Source organism: Mustela nigripes, chromosome 3 (genome assembly GCF_022355385.1).
Source record: "Mustela nigripes isolate SB6536 chromosome 3, MUSNIG.SB6536, whole genome shotgun sequence".
NCBI lineage: Eukaryota > Metazoa > Chordata > Mammalia > Carnivora > Mustelidae > Mustela > Mustela nigripes.
In genome coordinates, this window is record NC_081559.1 from 71,019,114 (window position 1) to 71,046,274 (window position 27,161).

General features: G+C 37.5%; 1 protein-coding gene across 2 annotated transcripts in view; it reads left to right on the plus strand.

The window, feature by feature from the left end:
* Positions 1-351: 351 nt before the first annotated feature.
* The window catches only part of MTX2 (metaxin 2), a 68,017-nt gene continuing 41,207 nt past the window's right edge, over positions 352-27,161 (plus strand). The window contains exons 1-4 of one of the 2 annotated variants that reach the window (XM_059394219.1): positions 352-609; positions 1,322-1,363; positions 12,041-12,072; positions 26,366-26,413. In XM_059394219.1, coding sequence (XP_059250202.1) covers positions 1,332-1,363; positions 12,041-12,072; positions 26,366-26,413 — 112 coding nt within the window. In that variant the 5' untranslated portion in view covers positions 352-609; positions 1,322-1,331. The remainder of the gene's footprint in view (positions 610-1,321; positions 1,364-12,040; positions 12,073-26,365; positions 26,414-27,161) is intronic. The other variant, XM_059394220.1, reaches the window with a different exon arrangement.

The following is a 27,161-nucleotide window of genomic DNA, read 5'->3' on the forward strand; positions in this document are numbered from 1 at the left end:
TCAGGCGGTTAAGCACCCCACTGAGGTCGTGATCTCAGTACTGTGAGACCCAGCTCGGCGCCCTTCCCTGGCTCTGCAGTAGGGAGTCTGCCCCTCCCCCAGCTCGGGTTCTCGTTCTCAAATAAATAAAGAATCCTTTAAAAAGAAGAAAAAAATTAACTTGCTTAGAAAATTCTCGCTTACAGAAAGGATACTGAAAACCTCCAGGATCCCTCTTTCCACCCCCAGGTTGGAGCCTAGAGCGACCGGGAACCAGGGACCCCACCCCCCGGCCGCGGAGCCCCTGCGGCGAGATTAGGACTCGGCAACCCCCCGCGCCAGGGGAGGAGCGCGCCGGTGACGCGAGCGGAAGTGCTCTTCCTCCACTGTCAGCTGCGCCGGAAGTTCCTGGCCAGGCCTGGCGGTAACCTTGGGGTCCTCACCGCTTGCACCCGCACCTAGGTGGGCTGTGCGAGTGCGAGCCTCAGCCGGGATCACGCCTGGTAGCCGCAGGAGACGCACGGGTTTCAGAAGAGGACGTCGAGGGCCGAGGGGCGTAGGAACCGCGGGCGCAGAGCCGCCCAGCAGACATGTCTCTAGTGGCTGAAGCCTTCGTCTCGCAGATCGCAGGTAGCGCGCGTGGCCTCGGACTGCGGGTGGAGGCGGGGGCGGCGCGGGGCAGTCGCGGGGAACAGCGTGGAGCTTAGGGCTGCAGCTTTCCCTTTTGTGGCATTAGGTGCTGAACCCAGGCCTGGGGATAGAGGCGGGCGCGGAGTACCAGCCTCATCTCACGGATGAGTAAACTGACGGGGAGACACTTAGCCAAGGTCACACTGTAGGGGCAGTAATACCGCCTTCCCTCTCGTGGGCATACTTTGTGCTGTTGGGTCCGGAGGAGCTAGGGTGCATGGAGGAGGCCCAGAGTTCGTATGGGGGGCGTGGCCACAAGGGCCGGGTATTACAAGGCTGAGAGTGGCGGTGGCCTCGGTCGTGGGATCGGACGTTTAAGGTGATTGTCATTAATGAGTTGCCCTTGTTACCTGACGCCATGTAAGGACCACCGAAGTTCTTGCTTCCTCTTCAAGCAATATAGTATTGCTATTTGCTAGATCTGTAGGAATCGCCGAAAAGTCTCTCAGTCTCGATATACTTTTTGGAAAAAACTTTGATTTGTTGGACTGAACGTGGCTGATGTAACTAGATTTCTCTTTTTGAGTTATTTACCATAGTGACAGAAATTAAATATCGTTGAGGAAGTGAGGAGAGTAGACATAGGTATTGTAGGTTTAGGTTGATGGGTAATAGCTAATCTTTAAATGAAGTTAATCTTAATTTCTTGCAGGATTTTCAACATGAGTAAAGAGACAGTTACCAGGATAAATAGGTACATTTGAAATAAAGTAGTATTTTGGAAATGGAAAGTACTGAATGTGTAATGAAATTTGCCAAAATGTTTTTCATAGCACTGTATTTGTGTGAACATATATTTCTTATTTTCTTTTTTACTTAAATACATTGTTTCTGAAAGAGAGAGAAGCTCAAATTAGATTATAAGCTTCCTGAAAGTAGGGATCTACTTGTTTTGGCCCGCATTAAATCCAGAACACCTGTTAGTTGGTGCTCAATAAATATTTGTGACTGAATCAATGAATAATCTTTAGATTTCAAACTGATTATTTCTGTTTATGTTAAAAGTTAGATTGTTGACTTAGGGGTGCCTGGGTGACAGTGGGTTGAGCCTCTGCCTTTGGCTCAGGTCATGATCTCAGGGTTCTGGGATCGAGTCTCACCTTGGGCTCCCTGCTCAGCAGAGAGCCTGCTTCACCCCCCCCCCCCTGCCTGCCTCTTCACCTACTTGTGATCTCTCTCTCTGTCAGATAAATAAATAAAATCTTAAAAAAAAAGTTAGATCATTGATTTAATTTCCATTTCTGCTATGTTAGAAAAAATCAACTATTTCACCGTTGTATGCTGATTTTGGTATACTGTATACATATGTCCAGTGTGTGATTTCTTTTAAAGCAAAAATGATAAAAGTCTTTTAAAAAACTTTTGATAAATTTGGAATTTTAGTTCAGTTAGTGAAATTTAAGAATTCCTAGGAATTTTATTTGTGTGCTGTCTTGGCTATTTGTAATTTATTACTCTAGAAGGAAACATTTAAAGATGAATAATTAATAGGCGGTGTTGGGACATCTCCTAAGTTATAACACCATAAGAATAAATTCTAAATGAGTTGAAGATCTAGATGTAAAATAAGGACAAAACCAAATCGTAATAAAATAATTATGAGGAAATATAGGTGATAGTTTAATCTTGTGTAGCAGAGGAGGCCTAAGCAAGACACAGAATCTAAAGTCCCTGGGAGAAAAAATTAGCAGATTTGATTGCAGAAAAATTTTAAAGGTTTACATGATAAAACATAAGTTTCCACAAAAATTAATGAAAAAAACAACAGGATCAAGAGTAAAGGATAGGGACAAGCAATTCACAAATAGGGAAATGCAGATGGACAATGAACACATGAAAAGTTGCTGTCACTAAAAGTAGACAAAGTTTTCCATTTAGTCAAATGGGCAAAAGTGAATACGAAGTTTTCTAGAACTGACAAAGGTATGGGGGAGAACATCTATCCTCAAACTGCTGGTGAGTCTAAAGTATTACTGTTGTTTGAGAACTTAATATAGTAATATTATTTAAGATACTATCCTTTAACCAAGAAGCTTTTCAGGGAATTTATCTGATAGAAATACCATTAGAAGTACCTTTATTTGTTATGTTCCACAAATAAGTGAAACCATATGATAATTGACTCTGCTTGACTTATTTCACTCAGCATAACCTCTTCTAGTCCCGTCCATGTTGATACAAAAGTTGGGTATTCATCCTTTCTGATGGAGGCGTAATACTCTGTAGTATGTATGGACCACATCTTCCTTATCCATTCATCCGTTGAAGGACATCTTGGTTCTTCCCATAGTTTGGCGACTGTGGAGCATAAGAAATAATACAGAGGACATGGGGAGATGGAGAGGAGAACGGAGTTGGGAGGAATTGGTGGGGAGATGAACCATGAGAGACTGTGGACCCTGAAAAACAATCTGAGGGTTTTGGAGGGGTAGGGAGTGGGAGGTTGGGTGAGCCTGGTGGTGGGTATTATGGAGGGCATGTATTGCATGGAGCAGTGGGTGTGGTGCATAAACAATGAATTCTGGAACACTGAAAAGAAATTTAAAAAATAAATAAAAAATTTTTAAAAATCCCAAATGGGGAAAAAAAAATGTTAAAGGGGGTTCTTTAAATGAAATAGAAGGGTACTAATTAGTAACAATAAAACATTTGGAAGTATAACTTTAAAGGTAAAAATAAACTTATAAGAAAGTTCAGAGTAATCTCATGTAAAGGTAGTGAGTTAATCATTTGTAAGCTAGTATGAAGTCTAAAAGACAAAAATAGTAAAAAAATATAATTTGTTAAGGAATACAAAGATAAATAAGATGTATATTGTGACATCAAAAACATAAAAGTTTGAGAGAAGGATAAAAGTGTATAGTTTTAGAATATGTTAAAACTGAAGTTTTAATGAATTAAAATAGACTTTTTATAAAAACAAAACAAAACAAACAAACAAAAAGAACCATTATTTAAAGCAATATATAGCAGTATTCATTATATCATTAATTTTAGTATAAAAAAACCACAGATGTTCTAAATATATGTCAAATTATAGAATGCCCACATTATTACAAATAATAGAAATGTTGAATATTTTGGCTTGAAGTTTATGATTACCTTAAGTAAAAACAAGTTATAGGATAATATATATACTTTATGAACCCACTGTTATTAAATAAACCCTATATAAACTTGCTATATAAGCAAAGAAAAATAGAATATTCAACTCATTTTAACTAGTAATTTCAGAGTAATAAGGGTAGGGAGTTCGTGGAGGGTAGAATAACTGCATTTCTGAATTCAAATTGTTACAGTGAGAATATTTTACTTGTGTAGTTTAAACGATTATAATTAAAAAAATTTAAAAGATTGTATTTGGGCAAGCAGTGATATAAGGGGTGACTAAAGTAACAATTTATATGAATCATGTTTGACTTATAAGTGACTCAGATCAAGCAACTATGCAGAGTGTTTTATTTCTGACAGTAATTTGATTTTCTTGGAAGAGATCAACCTCAAGAGATTAGAGATTCGTATTTGTATAGTCCTTTTATAAATACAACAAATAATTGTGAATTGGTTTTTGTAGTTGAGTGCTCTCATTTTTAGTGTATTGCTTATTATTTTTCCTTTGAGTGGTTGTGAGCCAACACACTCATATTTCTTTAGAAACATTTAAAGGCATCTTGCATCTCTCTGTGGTATTCTTGAGAGCCCATCTTTTAGGAAGTCCTCTCTGAACTCCCCAGCTTAAGGGAACTATTTTTGTCTCGTTACTACCAGTGTATTCACCTCCAAAATCCCGCAGTTCTTACTCCTTACTGGACCTTAGTGGCTTACTCTCTTTATCTCCACTGCTATTTCCTTAGTTCAGGACTTCATAATTTCTTGCTTGGATTACTGTAGTAGTGTCTGAATTGGTTTCCATGTGTCTAGTCTGGCCTCTTTCTAATACAGTCTCCACATTGCAAGCCTCAGTGGGTTTTTGTTTATGATATTTTATTATTATTTTTCTAAAATGCAAATGTGACTCCTCTTGTTTCAACGTCTTCATTAGTTCAGAACTGTCACATGGCATATAAGATCTGTCATAAGTTAGTCCATCTCTTCAGCCTCATCTCTTGTCATTGTTAAGTTCTCACTCTTCTAAACTGTAGAGTTCATCTTTGGCACATAGTGTTCTCGTAAGGGACAAACAAGAGTTTGCACATTTTAACCTGTAAGTCTCACATTTTTTCCTGTCAAATGAGAACTGGTTCTTTTTTTCTTTTTTTTCTGGTAGTAATTATGATACATGGCCATTGTAGACAATGAAGTAATACAAAAGAATCTGAAGAATAAAACAGGAATCACCTAAAATTTAACACCCAGATTAAGACTTTAAAGTTTCACCATCATCATTAAAACTTTGGTGAGCAGAGTCAACTTGTTCTCTGCCCCTAAATTTAAAAAAAAAAAACACATAAATAATACAAAATGTACATACTTTTTTGTAACCTGTTTTGTGTATAACATTGAGATGTGTTTCCTTGTCTAATGGAGGTACACATCATCATTTGCAGTGGTTACGTAGTATTTCATTGTAATGAAGAAAGCATAATTTATTTATCTAATCTTATTTTGTTGGGTATTTAGTGTGTTACATTAGTTCAACCAGTGAAGCAGAAACTGGAGGATCTTGAGCTCTAACTCTAGCTTTGTATCTGTGTCTACACACACACACACACGGAATTGGCTTGTGCTATTGTGGGGGTTGGCCAACCAAAGACCATGTCCATAGAGTAGGCAGTCAGGAAGGGGAGATAGAGGAGGAAGAGGAAGAGGCACATGTAGCAGGTGCTGCTTGCAGTGTATGAACTCATAGGCTCTCTGTTAAAAAAAAAAACTTCCATCAGATTAAATCTGGCACACCCAGGATAATCTCCCTTTAGATGAATGTAAAGTCAACTCATTAGGGACTTTATTTATATCAGCAAAATCCCTTCACAGCAGCATCTAAATTAGTGTTTGGATAACTGGGAGAAGGTATTTATGAGCTACAAAATGGCTGTTGCTTCTTTTGTCCTCCCAGAGCCTGCTAGAGAAATGTCCCTGTAGCTCACTATAACCAGAAACAGGAGAAAGGCAATTCTGGCAGCAATAGTTCAGTCTAGCCAAGTTGATGGATCCTGAAGCCATCCCTGGTATATATTATGTTTCTCTGATGTGAGCAGTGCTTTCATAGACATATTTGTGGATCTACTGCAGAGGTTCTTTGATAAATTTCTTAAAGTGGAAGAGGATTTTGAGTTGTTTTTGTTATTTAATAATATGGAAAGGAAGGGTAAATTGTGATTTTGAATTTTCTTTTTAATTTTTGAATTAATAGCTTGGATCTTTAGATGATCATATGCTTGATTTAGAACTTTGAAGGTATTACCCCTCCTGGGTATTGGATCATTAAAAAAAATTTTTTTATGATTTTATTTATTTATTTGATAGAGAGGGACAGAGAGAGAGAGGGATCACAAGTAGGGGGAGTGGGAGAGGGAGAAACAGGGTTCCTGCTGAGCAGGGAGCCCGATGCAGCCTCTATCCCAGAACCCTGGGATCATAACCCAAGCCGACTGAGCCACCCAGGTGCTCCCCCACAACCCATTTTATTTATTTTAATAGTAACCCATTTTTAATATTTTAATAATAACCCATTATTTATTGTCAGGGAGAGAGAGCACGAGCAGGGGGAGTGGCAGAGGCAGAGAGAGAAGCAGACTCCCTGTTGAGCAAGGAGCCCGACCAAGATGCTGAGATCATGACCTAAGCCAAAGGCAGCAGCTTAACTGACTGAGCCACCCAGGTGCCCTCAAAATTTTTTATAACAGCCTGTGTATTTTAAATTTTCATTTTTTTGTGGTTTTTATTTTATTTTTTTTTTAATGGCAAATTTTTCCAGTACATTACATGAGATTTTTATTTATCTTTTTAATTTTTTACTGTCACTGGGGTATGTATCCTAGGGAAGGGTGGAATATCCCCATTTGGGTTGTGTGAGCACATGTGGAGCAGTCACTGTAGCCAAAAAGGATGGGGTACTGTGGTGGACAAGCCTGATCCCCTTGCTTATCCCTGTGCTATGAGTGGCTCCAGGCTCTAGGGCTCCACAGAGCCCCCAGACACACACAAAAGGAGAGGTGTTGAGCACCAAATAGCAGAAATCTCCCACAGTGTCAATCACTTTTTTTTGTTTGTTTGTTTTGCTTTTATTTTTAAGTATTCTCTGTACCCATCATGGGGCCCAAACATCCAATCCCTAAGATCAAGAGTCACCTGGTCCTCTGACTGAGCCAGCCAGGTGCCCATCAGTCATTTCTTTCACCTAGCTTTTACACTTCTGTGGACTGTGGAGTAAGTCAGACCTGGCTACTTACTACATATGTGATCTTTATTTTGTTTGTAAAATGGTGAGGATAATTTTATATATTTTAAAGATGATGAGAAAAAATACTAGTGCTTAGCCTTGTGTCTGACACACTGTAAGCATTCCATAAATGTTCATTAATGTCATTTTTAGCTGTTCACCTTGTTAGTTTTTCTCCTTTTTTTTTTTTTAAAGATTATTTATTTATTTGACAGAGAGAAATCACAAGTAGATGAGAGGCAGGCAGAGAGAGAGAGAGAGGGAAGCAGGCCCCCCGATGAGCAGAGAGCCCAATTCAGGACTCAATCCCAGGACCCCGAGATCATGACCTGAGCCGAAGGCAGCGGCTTAACCCACTGAGCCACCCAGGTGCCCCTAGTTTTTCTCTTTTACCACTCTCTGATGGAGTGAGTGGCGGTCTCTTAGACATTGCCAAAACGTTTTAGCCTTAAAAACTTAGCTTAACTAGATAATTACTGATAATAAGAGTAAGCACCCCTTTTCGAGACATTATTCTAGATGATTTAGATATATAATTGCTAATATTAACAATTTGATCCTCTTTGATAGATATTATTCTTATTTTATAGGTGAGGAAATTGAAGCTTAGGTTAGGAACCGGGCCATAGCAGTAAGACAAAACTAAGTACCAAGTTCAGCTCTGTTTCTTGTTTTGTGATTTTGGTCAGACCGTCTGGGCCACAGTTACCTTATTTGTAAAAGGGGTAAGATATTTTATAACATGTTTCATGCATCTAGTTTACTGGTACGTGGTAGTTTCTGTTACCACTTTCATTGCCTGAGAACCTTTGAGGATGTTATATTTGTAATGTTATTCTTTTGCTATTTTGGACAGCAAAAGTCCAAAAGTGTCTTTATTTCTAGTAACTCTATACCATTTTTCTGAATGACCTTATTACTTCCCCAGTACCTTGCTATACTTGAAGCATATCAGTTAATTTCATCATACTGTAATTATTAATCTTTTGAAATCAGTACAATATCTGTTCTGTTCTTTATTTAGAAGCTCAGTAAACTATATAAAGCATAAAAAAAAAGACTTGCAATATTTCATTTATCTCATTGTGGGCATGTGAGTGCTTAATTATTTAAATTTATTAATAACATCATTCTAGGAGTAGCATTAATTTATATTATGATCTGGAAAAGTAGTTTTATGGGTTCCATGGAACCCGTTTGTAAGCATCTTGAAAGTATTATCAAAACAGGCATGTTTGGGGCACCTGGGTACCTCAGTGGGTTAAAGCCTCTGCCTTCAGCTCAGGTCATGATCTCAGGGTCCTGGGATCGAACCCCAAGTAGGGCTCTCTGCTCGGCAGGGAGCCTGCTTCCCTTCTCTCTCTGCCTGCCTCTCTACCTGTGATCTCTGTCTGTCAAATGAATAAATAAAATCTTTTAAAAAAAAAGGCATGTTTATAACATTTTGTTTTTAATTTCATCAATAAAGTATTTTTTATTTCATCCCTTTTCCGTGTTAAGTACTAAGAAATGTAGACTTTTTTTATTTATTAGAGAGAGATTTACTTATTTAAGAGAGAGAGCATGGGGTGGGCAAGGGTGGGGCAGAGAGAAAGGGAGAGGGAGAGAGAATCTTAATCATCCTTGCATTTAGCACAGAGCCCAGGTGAGGGCTCAGTCTCACAGTCCTGAGATCATGACCTGAGCCAAAATCAAGAGTCAGACATTTAACTGATGGAGCCAGACGGGCACCCCGGAAATGTGGACTTTAAAGGCAGTTCGGAAGGGTACCAGAAGCTCAAAGAAGTGGAAAACATAGTTTAAAAGTCCTTTGTAAGGGCGCCTGGGTGGCTCAGTGGGTTAAGCTGCTGCCTTCAACTCAGGTCATAATCTCAGGGTCCTGGGATCAAGTCCTGCATCGGGCTCTGTGCTCAGCAGGGAGCCTGCTTCCTCCTCTCTCTCTCTGACTGCCTCTCTGCCTACTTTTGATCTCTCTCTGTCAAATAAATAAATACAATCTTAAAAAAAAAAAGTCCTTTGTAAAATAGGAGTGATGCTATTGCTCACAAGGTTTATTGAGAATGCAGAGAGTGATAGAATTATTATATGTGATAGAGCTCTTATATCCACATGCCTATCTAATGATGATGATTGTAGCAGATAATTGAAAAAATACAATTCAGCGTGCTCCTGGGTGGCTCAGTGGGTTAAACCTCTACCTTCCGCTCAGGTCATGATCTCAGGTTGCTGGGATCGAGTCCCGCATCTGGCTCTCTTCTCAGCGGGAGCCTTCTTCCCTCTTTCTCTCTTGCCTGCCTCTTTGCCAACTTGCGAGCTGTCTCTGTCAAATAAATAAATAAAATCTAAAAAAAAAAAAAAGAAAAAAAAATACAGCGCATTCAATTCTTGTTCTTGAAAATAAAGACATATTGTTAGTTTTACTTAGTATTCTGAGGATTCTCCAGGATTGAGGAAGGCACTGAGGAATTATTGAGAAGTTACTGAACTAGCCATCACATTCAGAGAATCTTCTTTTATTTATATTTTCATGTGGATGGTCTCATACTGTTGTGCTTATCACTTGGCACATGTAAAGGGGATCTCAAAGGGGCAGATGGAAAAGCAAAGCCAAAGATAAAATAGGTTCTACTTCAGAGTAAAGGCAAAGTACAATTTATTGAGAGCAATGTGGCTTATTTGCCTTTTAAAAAACTTTGATATGATGCCTTTTTTTTTTTAAAGATTTTATTTATTTATTTGACAGAGAGAAATCACAAGTAGATAGAGAAGCAGGCAGAGAGAGAGGGAGGGAAGCAGGCTCCCCACCGAGCAGAGAGCCCGATGCGGGAGTCGATCCCAGGACTCTGAGATCATGACCTGAGCCGAAGGCAGCGGCTTAACCCACTGAGCCACCCAGGCGCCCCTGATATGATGCCTTTTAAAAAACTTTCAAATCAGAAAAATTTAAAAGTTTCTGATCTTAAAGTAGTCCATAGTTAATCATAATGTGAGTTTTAATTTTCTTGTATGCTTTATTAACACTCCATACTCTGAAATGACATGATTTTTAGCTTTTAATGTAAAAGATTTGGTGATAGGTATCCTATAAAGATTTGCTAGTCTTATTTCTATGAAGACTTTTGAGTTATTAACGTTAGCTCAAGCCTTCCATATTTGAGTGATTATTGAAAGAAAATATCATCAAACTTATTTAACATTTTTCAAACGTTTTTGAAATTTCTTGATAAGCAGTTATCAGATGGACTGAAGATACCAAATGGAGATGAGCTATTAAATTCAGGCTTCTCATTTTTTGTTCAAAGACAGAAATTATAATATTCGGCAAATGCAGTTACAGACATTTATGTGTAGAAGTATTTGCCTTGCCAGTAAGAGAAATGCATGTTTTAATTTTTTATTGCTTTGTAAATGATCCCTCTATTCTTGAACACTCTTCTTATTTTTGTACGCTCTATAAATGAATCATGGTTTCGAACTTTTCTACATCAGTAATAAAAATGAAATTTGATTGGTTAGTGATAAAGAGCTTTCTTTTCATAAAAACAATCATTTTGTCATGGCAATTCCCATTAACTGTAACTGCGTTAGCAAAATAGAAACCGTAAAAAGCATTTCATTGTACTTATACACTTAGCTCTGTTTTTGTGCTGATTATATATTTTTGTCTTTAAGACTTTTAAAAGCCAAAGAAGTTTCTTCATGACTTAATCCGCATTTGGATTTTCAAAAAAGTTTGTTGGGTATATGTATTCCAGGGGATAAGTATCCTTAAATATTGTCTTGGACTTGGCCCCATGTCATATTCTATTACCTGGACAAACTAGAACACTGACTAGAACTTCATACAAATAAATTGTATCATTTGTTAGACAGGAAGAGGGGCTTAATTATTCCAGCATTTATTTCTGTAAGCTAATATTGGCAGCTGATGCTTTAATGATTTGGCCTTTTGTTGACCTCCTTTTCTTTTGATCATTAGTCTTTACATTATAGGGGAATGTTTTGGCATCATGAATGCTAAGCTTCTGATTTTTTTATTTGATAAATTTGAAAAAGATATGAGTTAATGAGAATGTAAAAATAAAAGCTACTTACTTTTTTTCATTAGACATTGTTATAATTGTAATTTTTTAAAAATATTTTATTTATTTATTTGACAGACAGAGATCACAAGTAGGCAGAGAGGCAGGCAGAGAGAGAAAGGGGGAAGCAGGCTACCTGCTGAGCAGAGAGCCCAAAATGGGGCTTGGACCCGGGACCCTGAGACCATGACCTGAACTGAAGGCAGAGGCTTAACCCTCTGAGCCACCGAGGCACCCCATAATTGTAATTTTTACTGTCCATCAGTTTAACACCCTAGTTTGGCTAGTGGATAAGAACTGGTTATATAATGTTAACTATTTATGTGGTAATTTATATTTATTTCTTAGTTGAAACTGTAAATTCTTTTTTTTTTTTTTTTTTTGAGATTGTGAATTATTCTTTTTTCTTGCTTGAGAGAGAGAGAGAAAGCAAGGATAGAGGGAAGGGGAGGGGAGGGGAGAAGTAGACTCCTCACTGAGCAGGGAGCCCGCTGAATGGCAGGACCCCAAGATCATGACCTGAGCTGAAAGCAGATGCTTAACTGACTGAGCCACTTGTGAATTAGTCTTGATTTTTTCTTCTCAGACAGATTTCTTCTTCTTGTCATATATACTTGTACTGATTTTTCATACTGTCATTTTGTGGCTATTTGGAGAAGGTAAAATAATTTTGATATTAAATATTTCAAAAGGGAGACAATGTTCTAGAAATGATAGAGTGCAATTTAAGGGCACGTGTAAATTATTTCATTATTTACTGTTTTGGATTATCTTTGTATCATAGGTAAATGGCTTTAATGGTCTGCTTTTTATAAAAAGATTATAGTAAACTTTGAGTTTAGCCAGTATAATTATATCATTTTTTTCTCCTTGGATTCTTTTTCCCCTCATTTCCTGAATGATGTAGCAACTACCAACAGTACAGAGTTTCTGATGGAGGTAAGCCATTATAGTCACTGGGTTCCAAATTCTGGGGACTGGAGGTCAGGGAGCTGTGATGTGGGCAGGAAGTTGGAGAGTGAGATTTCAGGAAGGTATATTTCCTTCTAGAGGGAGAGTGGAAATGTCAAAATCTATGCCTGAAGCAGTAAATGGAATTTATAAATATAACATGGTCAGGAGTCAGTTTGGTAGCTGATTTAGATGGAATTCTGAGGCTTTAGTCAAATGGTTTAATATTTAATTCAATCTTTAATGATAGATCTGTGACTAACAGTAACTGTCCAAACTCTAACTGTTCAGTTACTGTTGTAGTATACAGATCACGCCATGACTTAGGGATGTATAACAGCCATTTTATTATGTTCACGGATCCTGTGGGTTAGTTCAGACAGATTACAGGAGAGATGGCTTGCTTCTACTTCACAATGTCTGGATCCTCACCTGGAAAGACTCTAAGGCTAGGGATCCAACAATTGAGGGCTGGAAACACCTGGAAGCATCTTCACTCGCACATCTAAGAATTGCTGACAAAGAACTCAGCTGTGATTGTCTTCTGGAATATTTATATATGGCCTTTCCATGTGGCCTGGGCTTCTTGGAGCCTAGGAGCCTCAGCGTAGTCAGACATTTTACTTAGTGCTCCAAAGGCATGTGTTCAAGCTACCAAAGGAGAAGATACATCACCTTTTCTGACCTTGTCTTGGAAGTCTTGAAGCATCACTTCTGCAGTATTCTCTTGGTCACAACAGAGTTACAAGTCTGCCCAGATTCAAGGGGAGGGAATTTAACTTCACCTCTTAATGGGTGGATGGGGTAGGTGTTGGTGAGATTCTAGAAGAACTTGTAGGACAGGTTATATTGTTGTGGCCATTTTTAAGAATGTAATATGCCACAGTGGACAAGGTGGTAATATACTGATGCAGAGGGGTCACCTGTTTTAATTAATTAATTAATTAATTAATTAAATTAATTCTGGGAATGGAGTAGTCCCGTTTACATAGGTTATAAATAAGATGGGGTGGATGAGAGATGGGTGTAGGTAGAATGGTGTGTAAAGGGTGTTACTGCACATTACAATATATTATCTGTGGAGCTCTCTAAAATAAGCCATGCCTGTATTGTAAGGCATTTCTCAAACCTCATGCACACACTTGCATGCCTTTTTTTCTCACCAAAAGCCTGTTACATGTAAAGGTCGAGGGCAGCTCTAGGACATGTTTGTATATATATATATATACACACATGCTTGTCTATATATATTATATACATATATATATTTTTAGATTTAAAAAAAAAATTATTAGAGGAATCACAAGTAGGCAGAGAGGAGGCAGGCAGATAGAGAGGGGGAAACAGGCTCCCTGCTGAACAGAGAGCCTGATGCGGGGCTTGATCCCAGGACCCTGAGATCATGACCTGAGCTGAAGGCAGAGGCTTAACCCACTAAGCCACCCAGGTGCCCTAGGACAATCATCCATAGATGATTGGGCTGTGCACCTCTTGTTAGGAACCATTAAACAATTTGGAGAGAAAGTGAGTTTATGAGTTTCCAGTGTTGAATTTAGTACATATTATTGAGATGTTATCATTCCTTAATTTGCTTTGGTGGTTTTATTTCCAGAGTTACAGCAATTTTTTGTGGTCAGATATCTTTCAGGCTTTAGATAGCAAAAGACCTACTTGATTTCCTACAGAATATATTTATTTGTTGATTACCTAATATGTGCTAGTTCCTCTGCTAGGTGCTGTAGAAGAGTAAAACAATTCTTGCCTTTGATGAACTTACATGTTTTTGTAGGGCACATCCATTGAAATGGATAATTTCAATATAAAATGGTATATTTAATAGAAATGGTAATTTAGGAAGTCTTTACTGAGCATGTTTTGTCCCTTCTCAAACTGAATTGGGATGTTAGATTTTTAGCAAACATCTCAGCTCTTCTCCCTGCCCCTCACCTTCTCTCTGGCCCACTTCTGATTATATTTTGGACCAGTTCAGATTTTATCTCTTCTTGTGCATTCTTTCTTGTCTTCCTCAGGCAGGATATGTACTTTTGGTTTGACACTAATGTTAATAGTAATTATTGATATATTCTGTAAGCTAGAGACTGTATAAGGCACTTACATGATTTATCAAATTTTATTCTTCCAACATCCTTACAAGGTGGGTAATATTTCCCCTTTTCACAGGTGAAGTAATTGAGGCAAGAGTAGGTTAAACAACTTGGTTAAGATCACTCCAATAATAAGCTGTAGATTTGGGAGGAGAACACAGATATGTCTGACTTTAAGACCTATGTTTTTCCCTACACTAACTATATTCGTTACTGCATTAAAACAATTTTTAAAAAAGATTTTATTTATTTATTTTAGCAGTGGAGAGAGAGAGAGAAAGCATGTATCTGTGCACATGGGGAAGGGGAGTGGAGGGGCGAAGGGGGAGAGAGAGGGAGACTAGCTGACTCTGAGCTGAGCGACTCTGAGCATTGGGCCTGTCACGGGACTTGATCTCAGAACCCTGAGATCATGACCTGAGCTTAAACCAAGGGTTGAATGCTTAACGGACTGAGCCAATCAGGTGCCCTCACTTATCTATTCTAAGTGGTTATATGTATCTCAGTCACTTGTTCTTCTCTCCCCAACCCCTTCTCCATGCTCTGTTCCCCCTTACCCACTCAACAAAATTAGATCCTAGACAGCAGTGATAGTTTTATGTTCATATTTGTCTTTTCATCATATTTTGGTAGTTTGGTAGTTTATAAAAACCTATGTTTGTTTAGTTAAATGCATTTAATATGTATTTTCCCTGTGTGGGGATTTTCTATCTCTGCGCTCTTATTCTGGAAGAGATTCTGTGAAGGTTGGGCTATGTTATCTTTTTTCTTGGGTTTTGTTTGTTTGTTTGCTTGTTTTTGTTTTGGGGGAAATCTTGCAGTTTTGCCAAGATTTCAGAAGGTATAATGACACATTAAATCCTCCGTTAGATCATTTGTTTCATAGCTAGCTGAAAGAAGTGAGGGAGGAGGAATGGAAAGGGGTTGGAAAGGAATGGTTACCTAGCTTGATGTGAGAGACTGAGTATATGGAGAGTACTGAGAGTAGTAAGCACTTAGTAGATATTTAAAAACATAGGTGCTATTACTACAGTGATTGTGTTTGATTTAAAGTAGTGGGAGAATTGTTCTTTAGTTTGAGGGACATCTTATTTTCCATTTTCTAGGATTAGATTTGGAGAACTATTATACCTTGAATATTAACATTGTTAACATTGTTGAGGTCTGATACCTGTGTGGGGTTGTTTGTCTTCTCTGATTTTTTTTGAGGGGGGGGCAGAAATTGCACTTTCCATCGTAACCAGCTGTTTTTGTATAGTTCTGCTCTTCGTCTCATACTCATCTCCATTTCTGAGAAAAGTTCAGACATGTGTCAGTGTTTCTTCTTTATGAATTTCAGATTACCATTTTTTAGAAGAGAATTCAAATTTTGAGTCCTGGCTACCAAGTTCATATCTATTCATAATCACACGTAGTTGGCCTGTTTTCTAATGGAAATTAATGAAAAATGGCTGATTATTTTTATAATGTGACAAAGTCTAAACCTGACCATTTGAGAAGATGATGTGTACTTACTAAGAAAGGATGTAAGGTTTTAAATTAAACTTGTATTCACTTTTGCTTCAGTTATTGGGTTGTTGTTGCTGTGAATTAGTTTTCTTGACCCTAGTTAACCTCTAGAAGTTTCTTAGTTTTATGAAATTGATCCTTGAATACCATTTTGAAATTGATTTCCAGTTTTACATAGATAGGTTTAGGATGGCTCATGTCAAGCCTCATAATGACTAACTTAATTTTACTTTCCTTATTGATTACCTCTAATGGGAAAACTATCATTTAACCACTTTGATTCCAAAAAAAGTGAGGCCTTCATTCATTAATCTTAAAGGCTTACTCTGGAACAGTATAAAATTGCAGCATGCCACTAAGACATGCTTTAAAACATGGCTTTAAGCCATATGTGCAAATATTTAAGTACAATAAGATGGACAAAAATCTTCTTGAATACATTAAACTACACAGGCCCTCATTACCACATTCTCTGAGGCAAATGAATGAAAGCAGTGAAAAGAACTTAAATCTTCTATGAGATATATTCTTTGTCCCAACAATAGTCTTTTTTTGTGGTACTTACCATCTGCTTCAGATTTATGGGAGTGCTTGTGGTGTGTTTGGATTTTTGGTCCTCATCTCTACAGTATCAGAATCTCAAAGTTTAGAATTTGGTGGAAATACATAACTTTATGAAATTCCATAGATGATTCTTATTAAGGGTTGAGAACTACTGTTGTAGGATGATTATAATTACTTTAATTCTAATAATTATTATTGATTTGTTTATTTGTGTAAGAGGTTTATTTTTTTAATTTTTTTAAAAAATTATTTGTTTATTTGACAGAGATCACAAGTTGGGGGGCAGGCAGAGAGAGAGGAGGGAAGCAGGCTCCCCGCTGAGCAGAGAGCCCCATGCAGGGCTCCATCCCAGGATCCTGGGATCATGACCTGAGCCGAAGGCAGAGGCTCAACCCACTGAGCCACCCAGGCACCCCTGTGTAAGAGGTTTAAATGTGTAAGAGGTTAGCTGGTGACAGCTGTGTGTTCACTGACTGGAGCCAGCCTACCTTGGGTTAGACCCTGGCTCTTGTTACTTACTAATACTTACTAACACTGTGACTTACACAAATTCCTTATGCTTGTGCCTCTGTTTTCTTACTGTAAAATAGGCATAATAATAGTGCCTACCTCATAAAGTTGTGAAATAGTTAACATGTAAAGCACTTAAGTGCACAATAAACACAGTAAGAGAGTTTACATTTTCTATTTACCCCAACTTTATTGAGGTATAGTTAACATATGCTTTTAAAGTATATAATTCAGCGATTTTTTAGGATATTTACAGAGTTGTGATTATTACCACAAACTGTAGAACATTTCCATCACTCCAAAAAGAAGTCCCTTGCCCTTTTACAGTCACTTCTATTCCCAGCCTGAAACAACTGTTACTCTACTTTCTATCTTTGTAGATTTGCGTATTCTGAACATGCCATATAAATGGAATAATACAGTTTGCTTTCCTTAGTGACTGGCTTCTTTCACTGAGCCTTAGGCTTTTGAAGTTCATCCCTGTTATAGCATGTATCAGTAGTTGGTTCTTCTTATTCTGTTGTATGGATATACCACATTTTGTTTGTTCATTCATCAATAGTTGGTCATTTGGGTTGTTTCCACTTCTTGACTATTGTTAAAAATGCTGGTATGAACATTCATGTACATGTCTTCCCATGGATATATGTTTTTTTCATACTGTACTCCTGGGTGAATACCTAGTAGAATTGCTGAGTCATATGGTAATTCTGTGTTTAACATTTTGAGAAACTGCCAGACTTTTTATATTCCTCCCAGCAGTGTGTGAGTTCCAAATTCTTTACATCTTTTAAACACTTTTTATTTTCTGTCTTGTTGATGATAGCCATTCTGTGGGTATGAAGTAGTATCTCATTATTGTAATTTTGACTTACATTTGACTAATGATATTAGACTTACATTGACTAATGACTAATGATCTTGAATATGTTTTCATGTGCTTGTTGGTTATTCATAGATCTCCTTTGGAGAAAAGTCTTTTCAAATCCTATGCTTATTAACAATTGTGTTATTTGTCTTTAATTATTGAGTTGTAATAGTTTTTTCTGTATTCTGGGTATAAGATTTATGAGTCTTGGGGAATCTCAGCTGTTATCACTGTCATCACCATTATCATTGTCTACCTAGATAGAAGTTTAGGTAGTGTTTGACCAGAAGGAGACAGATTCTCATTGTTTTCCAGTTTCATTCAGGGCCTAACGTTGTGAGGGGGAACGTTCTGCCCTCTGCTAGTTTTCTTGAATTTTCAATTTGTTTGCTTTCTATCTTCCGTTTTCTGAGTGGCAGGTTATTAGATCTCATTTGCCTTGCATAGTAATTCTACTCTATCATGCATTCATGTACCTTCACTTGGGGTCATTTTAATTGCCCCTATAAAAGGGATCCCAGAGTGTTCCTTAGCCCCTTATACCATGTGAGAAATGAAGTCAGAAATCAGAGACTCACAAGAGGGCCTTCACCAGAGCCTGACCATCCTGATCTCAGACTTCCAGCCTGCAGAACTGTGAGAAAGAAATTTCTGTTGTTTGTAAGCCACCCAGTCTGTGGTATTTATTATTGCAGCCCAAATGAACTAAGACAGTAGTCTTACCACCACTTACAGAAAGCTTACCTGCCAGTGTTTTAAGTATGGAAGTGTCACTGTGACATTACACTTCAGTTCTCCAACGTGAGCCATTTTCTGACATGAACGTTGATATCAGACTATTGAGGTGCTGGGAGAATGGTTTTAAACTCTGTTTGTGGGAAGAGTCACTTCCTGTTTACACATTCTGTGTAATATCTTTAAACATCCCCTATGAAACAGTAGCTCAGGGGACATTGCTATTTAATACTTTCTTGGTCTGTATTTTCTTGGATACAGTGTTATCTTTGAATTGTACTATAGTCTGCAGGTTGAATAGCTTTAAATCTAACACATAGTTCTTAAAATTCTAGTTTTGATAAAGCCCCATACCATCATATTGAAAGTCTAGACATCTTAGAAATCCATTTTAAATGAAAGCTTTATATCATAACTGCCTAAAACTTGATAGGTGTCTGTGTTGATATCATGGAGATCATCAGCATAGTAATTATGTCAAACTAGTACACTTATTTCCTTCTTTTCTCTTTGTGTCTTGCAGTAACTTGCTCGTGTTTGTGACCTGCCAAATGCTTTTGGAATATTTTGTTATCTCAGTAGTATTGCATTTATACCTTTGGCAGAAAGCCATCCAAATTTGGGGTTAGGTTATACATGTTTCTTACTCCATTTGTATAACACTGTCTAAATAGTCTTAGGAAGCTGAAGAGATGACATCTATGAGCTTTTGGAATGTAGTTGCCTAAGGATACACTGGCTTTGACTTCATTAGTGCACAAATGATAGGGTTGTGTAGAGTTATTATAGCATTAATCAATTTGATGGATTGGAAATATGACAGTACTGAAGCAGCATGTAATATTAGTGCCTATTATTCTACAAATTATGTCTTCACCTACATTCATATGCCAGAAGAGTCATGTTGTGCATTAAGAATGCAGAACTTAAAAAACAACAACAGAGGGCACTTCTTTCCATGGCCCTTCTCTTGTCCTCTTAGATTAGATCATCAAGAAATAGACTTTGGAATTAGACTTGCTTATTAGGTCATAGCACTTTCATACTATAGAATACTCTGTATTGAATGGCATAGATAGATTATCTGCTCCTCAAATGACCGAATTTGATACTTGAAAGAATATTGCAGGTAAAATGTAGCATGTTGAGCATGTTTCGAGATGTAGGCCTATATATATATGTGAATTTATGGGCCAGTAGTTATTTCTCTATAAGTTATAATAGACTAGTAGATTTTTTTGTTGTTTTTGTTATATTGTATTGGTTAGTAAAACTTAAAAATAGTGGGTACCTTAAAGATAATTAAATGAGAAGCAAATATGCATTTTGGGGGGCTGTAGATAATATTTTATCCTGTGTGCATTTCTAACACTAATTTATTTATTTATGCTTTCATTTATTTTATCTTACAGCTTTCAAAAGTCAAATTTTTAATTAAAAATTTTTAATTTTAATTTTTAAAAATTTTATTTATTTTATTTTTAAAAAAAGATTTACCCATTTATTTGAGAGAGAGAGTGTGTGTGTACCCGCATCAGTAGGGGGAAGGATAGGGGGAGAGAACCTTCAAGCAGACTCCCTGTTGAATGCAGAGCCCCACATGGGGCTCCATCTCATGATCCATGAGATCGTGATCTGAGCCCAAACCAAGAGTCAGACACTTAACTGAATGAGCCACCCAGGCACCCCCCCCCCTTTTTTAGCTTGTTCTTCTCCAACTTAAACAGGAGTGGAGAAAAATGTCTTTGAAAATTTAAAAATACTCATTTGGATGAAAAAACTCCTGTTCCACTGAAGACTGAAAATTGAGGAGGCATCTCCTTTGCTTCTGGTAAAAAGACACTAAATGTAAAATAACCATGGCAATTTTGCCTTTGCAGAATTGGAAAATAGGTAAAAGGCTAAGTAGGTAAGACAACAGAGTTTGTCAGATAGAAACTTAGCTATGAGGTGCTCTGAGCTTTATTTCTAGATGTTCTTTTATTTATATCTATAAAATAGGAATTTTTTAAAAAATAAAAATAATAAAAAGTTTCATGGGTCTTTCGCTAAGGAATGAGAAGCCATTCTAATTTGAGATAATGGATTAATGTGCGTCACTAAGTACCTTAGAGTAAGTTATGGTTGTGTTATGAAAATGATGTAGTAGTTTCTTATTATGAAAGAGTTTCTGAAAGGTGGGTTGTTTTACTTTGAAACTCTTGAAATAAAGATATTAGCTTTAAATGATACTTAAAAAATTAGACCTAAATTAATTTGTATTTCATATTTTAGCATATATTACTGTAAATGCCACATTCAGTTTGGAGCAGTTGGGAAGCCAAGTCTTTAATAAATAATCTCAGGACCATGGGATTTTTCACATTCTAAGGACTTATTGTTTAGAACGAGAGATAAGATATTGACATAATAATAGAATAGAGTAGAAAGTAATATATGATATAAGACAAGTACAAACTGCTATGGACAGTATAGATAAAAAAGAAATTAGATTTGTTCAGTTCAAAAGCCTTCTTGATGTAGGTGGCATTTAACCTTGGTGTTGAAAAAGGTATAGGATTTGGGTATGTGGTGGTGCTTGGAGTATTCTGGACAGACGGGAAGAAGTTCAGCAAAGTCACAAAGGTGAGAAAGTATGAAGTATGTAGGGGAAATTTTAGGTAGGATAAGAGGGTCTTACTGTATCTCCCCCACCCCCATTAATTTGTGTGTGTTCTTTCCAACCTTTTCTCATTGTCAAAAAAGATGATTTCACTAGAATAGAGGAGGACTCATCTTTGTTTAAGGGTGTGTGAATGGCTGGGTTCCCTGCTAAAATGTCAGATAAGTAGTTATTTAATTAGAGCAGTGTTTTTCAAAGTGGAATGGGGTGTGTATCCCCTGTGTTATATAAGACAATCTTTTGAAGTACAAGAAGAAAGTCCTAGACCTTGGACTTCAATTTATTTTTAAACTTTTTTTTTAAGACTTTATTTATTTATTTGACAGAGAGAGATAGAGATATCACAGGTAGGCAGAGAGGCAGGCAGAGAGAGAGGGGGAAGCAGGCTCCCCACCAAGCAGAGAGCCCAGTGCAGGGCTCAATCCCAGGACCCTGAGATCATGACCTGAGCCGAAGGCAGAGACTCAGCCCACTGAGCCACCCAGCCACCCCTGCGTATTTTCTTTTTTAATGTATGCTTTATAATGTGCATGATTTGTTAGCTTAGAAATACTGACCATATGATATCTAAATCTATCTGGACCTGAATGCCCAAATGTTTTACTGATGGGGATGTTAGATTTTAAAAAGTGATGGTGCCTGGATTAGAATTGTAGGCTGTGGAAAGGGGAGTACTGAGATGACATGTCAGATAAGTCAAGGCCTGGGGTTAGTCTTAGGAGGGCTGCAACAGTAATATCAAGTGGGAGCTTTACATTTGGTAGGAAGCAAAGAAACACATTTCTAGGTTTAGGGTCAGTGAAGGGGTAAATTTATGGAATTAGATTCTGCCAACTATTTAGGCAGCTGTTTGATATTTTTATATTTGTGTTATGGGTTGTAGTGTTTAAGTTTTCCTGGTCAAGTTTCCCCTTTTTGGCCATGTTGTATAATTTCCTTATCTTCTCTACTGCATTCTAAGTCTAAACAGTACAGAGTGATAATGGTGATAATAGTGGTAATAATAAAAACATTTATTCAGTCAACATTTACTGATTAGGTACTAATTCTGGGGAAGAAATGGTAAGCAAAGATCAGAGCTGAACACTGGATTCATGGTGTTTATGTTGTTTAGGGGAGATAAACAATCAGCTAGTCCTCAAATTGGTATAAAACTGTTGTCTGTGATAAGTGGTACAAAGGACAGTGCATGCTGTCAAGTTTGTGAAGAAAGTGTTTGAACTATTCAGGGAGGGTCAATAAGGCTTCCCTGAGGACAGGACCAGCTACAGAATGTGTAGGGTCCAGTGCAGAATGATGACATGAGGCCCCTTGTTCTAAAGAATTCCAAGACTAATGGCAGAACGTGAAACTGAGTGTGGAGCCCTTCTAAGCATTGGCCCTGTGCAGTTGCTCAGGTAGCATGTCCAGGGAGCCGGCCCAACATCTCAGCATGTTTGAGCTGATACACTGCAGGGGTGGGAGATAGCTCTAGGTCAGAGGATACAGCACAAATGAATCTCTGGGGTAGGAAGGAACATGGTGCATCCAGAAACTGACTGAAGGCTAGTGTGACTGGAGTGTAGAAGTAGGCGGAGGAGTTACAATGAGGCCAGAAGGCCAGAGAGGTAGAGAGGGAGAGGTGTAAGGCCAAGTTGAGGAATCTGATCTTTATTACAAGAGCCACGCCAAATGTTGATGTGTGGGAAGCATAAAATTTCCTTTTTTTTAAAAAAAGATTTTTATTTATTTATTTGACAGATAGATCACAAGTAGGCAGAGAGGCAGGCAGAGAGAGAGAGGAGGAAGCAGGCTTCTCACTGAGCAGAGACCCCGATGTGGGGCTCCATCCCTGGACCCTGGGATCATGACCCGAGCCGAAGGCAGAGGCTTTAACCCACTGAGCCACCCAGGTGCCCCTAAAATTTACTTTTGATGTGCTAATAATACCAGTATCTTGCACCTTGACGGCATTGCACAGTGGTCTCTCTCGGTCCCCAATCCTACCAAACTTTCTTTACAGAAAATTTGAGTTTCACCTTCTATATGTATTCCAAGGCCAGTCTTTCCCAAAGGCAATTTTAAAAAGGCACTTCATACTGGGAATGTTTTTGGTGGTAGAAATTGAAAATACCATAGGTGAGTCCTGAAATTTTATTCACTATTGAATTAGTTTATGGTCTAAAACATTTTAGGTCAATGGAAGTAAAACTAGCAAGGGATGACAAATGTTTTATTATTGTTTAAGATGTTTCTTTTGAAATGCTACAGATTTTAAAGGTCTGTTAACACTATAAGTTCTTAGTCTCCCTTTCTTTTTCACATGATAGGAGCAAGGGGTGGGTATTGACTTGCCTAACCTTGGGAAAGAGGAATAGAGAAGCAGTTGCATTTTTGGACTTTGTCTTTTTCATAATAGTGTTCTCAGTAAAGAAAACTTCAGTTAATATTATCCAAACCAAGAAATAGAAATAGAAATGTTCTTTGTCATGTGTGGATAATAGTGTTCATGATTCATGGATTTACTTGTGAAGGCAGTTAATAGAGTTCATTTCCTAGAAAGATACTTGCATGGTTGGTTTGTAGATCCATTGCCATGCCACACAACTTAGGATTTTCACTTTTGGCACTCTATTGAATAACACTCTAGCTATTTCTTCTCCCATGTCATATTTAAAATGTAATTATTTGAGCTGGTTCATGTAGGGGATGCACTTAGATCAGTGATGTTTGTATATTTTGAGCTGCTCATGGGTGAGATAGGTAGTTGATCATTCTTTGCATACTCTACCATTTCTTGCCTCCTGGTCCATGGATACACTGGCATGCCATACTGCTAAACTGATAAATAAATATATATAAAATATATATATACATATACACACACACACATATACATAAACCATAGTTGTATCAATATATATATGTATATATACATGTATGTATATGTATCAGCCCAGTTCCTTCTCTTTTTAAATGATAGGTTCTATTTGTAAAGATAGCCTCAGATATTTTGGCAGAGTTACTTTTTGAGAATTTATTTTTTATTTTTATTTATTTATTTTTAAAGATTTTATTTATTTATTTGACAGAGATCACAAGTAGGTAGAGAGGCAGGCAGAGAGAGAGGAAGGGAAGCAGGCTCCCTGCTGAGCAGAGAGCCCAATGTGAGACTCGATCCCAGGACCCTGAGATCACGACCCGAGCCGAAGGCAGCGGCTCAACCCACTGAGCCACCCAGGCGCCCGAGAATTTATTTTTGACAGTAATTTCTGAGTTGAATATATTTTGTATTCTGGATCAAGGAAAACAGTCCCCTCCCACCTAGTTTCCATCTTTAGATTCTATTAATAACAGAAATTTTAGTGTTTGTAGGCAACTTCTCTTTTTGTGATCAGGTAATAGGTCTCAAGGTTTCTTTATTTTCACATATGTCTGTTGTAATGGGTCTGGAGAATCCATGGTGGTGATAATAAATTAACTTTTCCATGGAACACATAAATTGCTGCTCATATGAAACTCTGCGATATTGCTGAGTAGTAAAGTGGCTTCTGATTAATCAGAGAATACTTAAATTATATTGAGCAGATGCTTAATGCTAAGTGTATGTTATTCATTGTTTTTGAAAACTTGTAATCCTTGTCTATCACATATAAAGCCTATATTTTAACTGAAGTTAAAATTACTACAATATTTAATTAGAACATCCCATTGCTTTAACAAAGTTAATAATACTAGGTTCAGTAAAACTTAGATTAGCCAGAATATTTAGGGAACAGAATGGTAGGCTTAATCAATTACCCCCGTCTTTCTTTCTACACACAATCAACATATGCAAAACATGCTACAGGGTAGCATACATAGATGGGACACATCTGTGCCCTCAAGAAACTTAGTTTCAGTATCTTTGAAATTTTTGTTAATTTTATTCTTATGCTTTATTGCTTTAATTAGATTTAGATGCATATAATTGAATCTTTTTAAAATTAATTGAATCTTCAATGATGTAGGATTTTACAACAAATGAAACTCATTGTATTGTTTCTCATATAGATATAAACGTTATAGGTGTGCTGACCATACAGTTTAGCCTAAAAGGTTATTTTTTAGTAATTTGCTGATGTCACCTTGTTTTTGTTTCCTTGACTTTTATTTTTAAAAACTATGTTACACAGGTTAACTGGGTTCTTAGTAAAATTCTGCTTTGTTAAAAGTTTACAGTATCATATAATAAATATTTAGTTTTATTGCATTTTTGGTATATGAGTTGAAACTTGGTAGTTTTTGTTTATACGTATAATATTATGAGCAATAGCATACAAAACTATGTATGGTGCATTATTTGCTCGAGGTTTTCATGGTATCCCTAAATACGAGTCTAATTTTGTGTAGCCCAAATCAAATGAAAAGTAGCATTTATAATTTATAATAATATGATTTTGTTCCTTTTCATTCTGAAGTATGAGTTAAAGCAAATTAAAGGGGTCCTCCCCCGCACTCCCTGGACTATTCAGAGCATCTCAACTAGAGGTTAAGGGTTATGGTCAAGCCTGGCTTCAGGCCTAAAATTAGTTTTACTTGCTTTTTTCACACTGTAGGTATTTACTGCTTCATCGTGCTCTTTGACTTTGTTTTTGTGGGAGTGGTGGTGGTGGGTTCAAGGTAACGGAATGTTCTATAATACAACATGGTTTTCCTGTATGTTTAAATACTACCAGCTTATAAAGAAAGATGCATAGCCTGAAAGAGATATATTTGATTCTTTCATATAGTGTTACTTGTTTGAAAGTTTACTTTGTTAAAGTTTATAGTAAAATACTGTTTCACTTTTTTTGATAGTGAATCAAATTCACTATCTCATTTTTTTAAAGACTGATTTATTTAAGTAATCTCTGCACCATAGTAGGGCTTGGACTCACAACCCTGAGATCAGGAGTCACATGCTCTCCTGACTGAACCAGCCAGGCACCCCCAAATTAAGTATCTTATAAATAACATTTTGGAGTATCTGTGTTTGGAGGATAAGGAATAGTAGCATATAGCCTGTTTAAGTTTTTAAATTTTCACTTTTGATTGGACAGGATGTCTTCCACCTCTTCTCTGTTGAAATTAAAACAGCAGCACAACTCCCTACCAAATAATAAACCTCACATGCATTTAAAAGAAGTTATCTAACCTACTTATACCATATACCATACAACCTAAGGTAGTGTGATTGGTTGCCATATTTAAAGTAACCTTGGCAATTGACTTAAATTAAATTCTCTAGGCAAATCTTTGTGCTTATTAATTGGGTTATTGATACATTTTTGCTTTATGTATCTAATTATCACTGCCTTGTTTCCATAGCTGCAGAGCCTTGGCCTGAAAATGCTACCTTGTATCAGCAACTGAAAGGTAGGTACTTGTCCACAATTAAAAACGGCTCATATGGGGTGCCTGGGTGGCTCAGTGGATTAAAGCCGCTGCCTTCGGCTCAGGTCATGATCTCAGTGTCCTGGGATCGAGCCCCGCATCGAGCCCTCTGCTCAGAAGGGAGCCTGCTTCCCCCTCTGTCTCTGCCTGCCTCTGCCTACTTGTGATCTCTCTCTCTGTCAAATAAAATAAATAAAATCTTAAAAAAAAAAAAACCCGGCTCATATAAAAACAAAAATGACTCATATAAAAATATATCTAGGGGTGCTTGGGTGGCTCAGTTCATTAAGTATCTGCCTTTCAGCTCAGGTCATGGATCTCAGGGTCCTGGGATGGAGCCCTGCATTAGGCTCCCTTGCTTAGTAGCGAGTTTGCTTCCTTCTCCCTCTCCCTCTGCCTTGTGCTCTCTGTTGCAAATATATAAATAAAATCTTTTAAAAAAACAAAAAATATTGTTACCAAAAAATCCACATCCCCTCAACATCATTTACTTCTGAGAGAACATAAAGAAGTGATTCTCTTGTGCAATTTGTCTAGGAGATTTTGCCTAAACTTGAATCTGCAGTGTAAACCCAACTATTCATGGCCTATAAGGTCCTTAGTTTATTATTGACTCATTATATTGGCTGCTGTAGGCAGTGTAAAATGATGTGGCTGCAGGAGCAGTTGGCAGATTTACTGCACCAGTAGCTGACACAGCAGATTTTTGAAGTCTTGTGGTAAAGTGGGC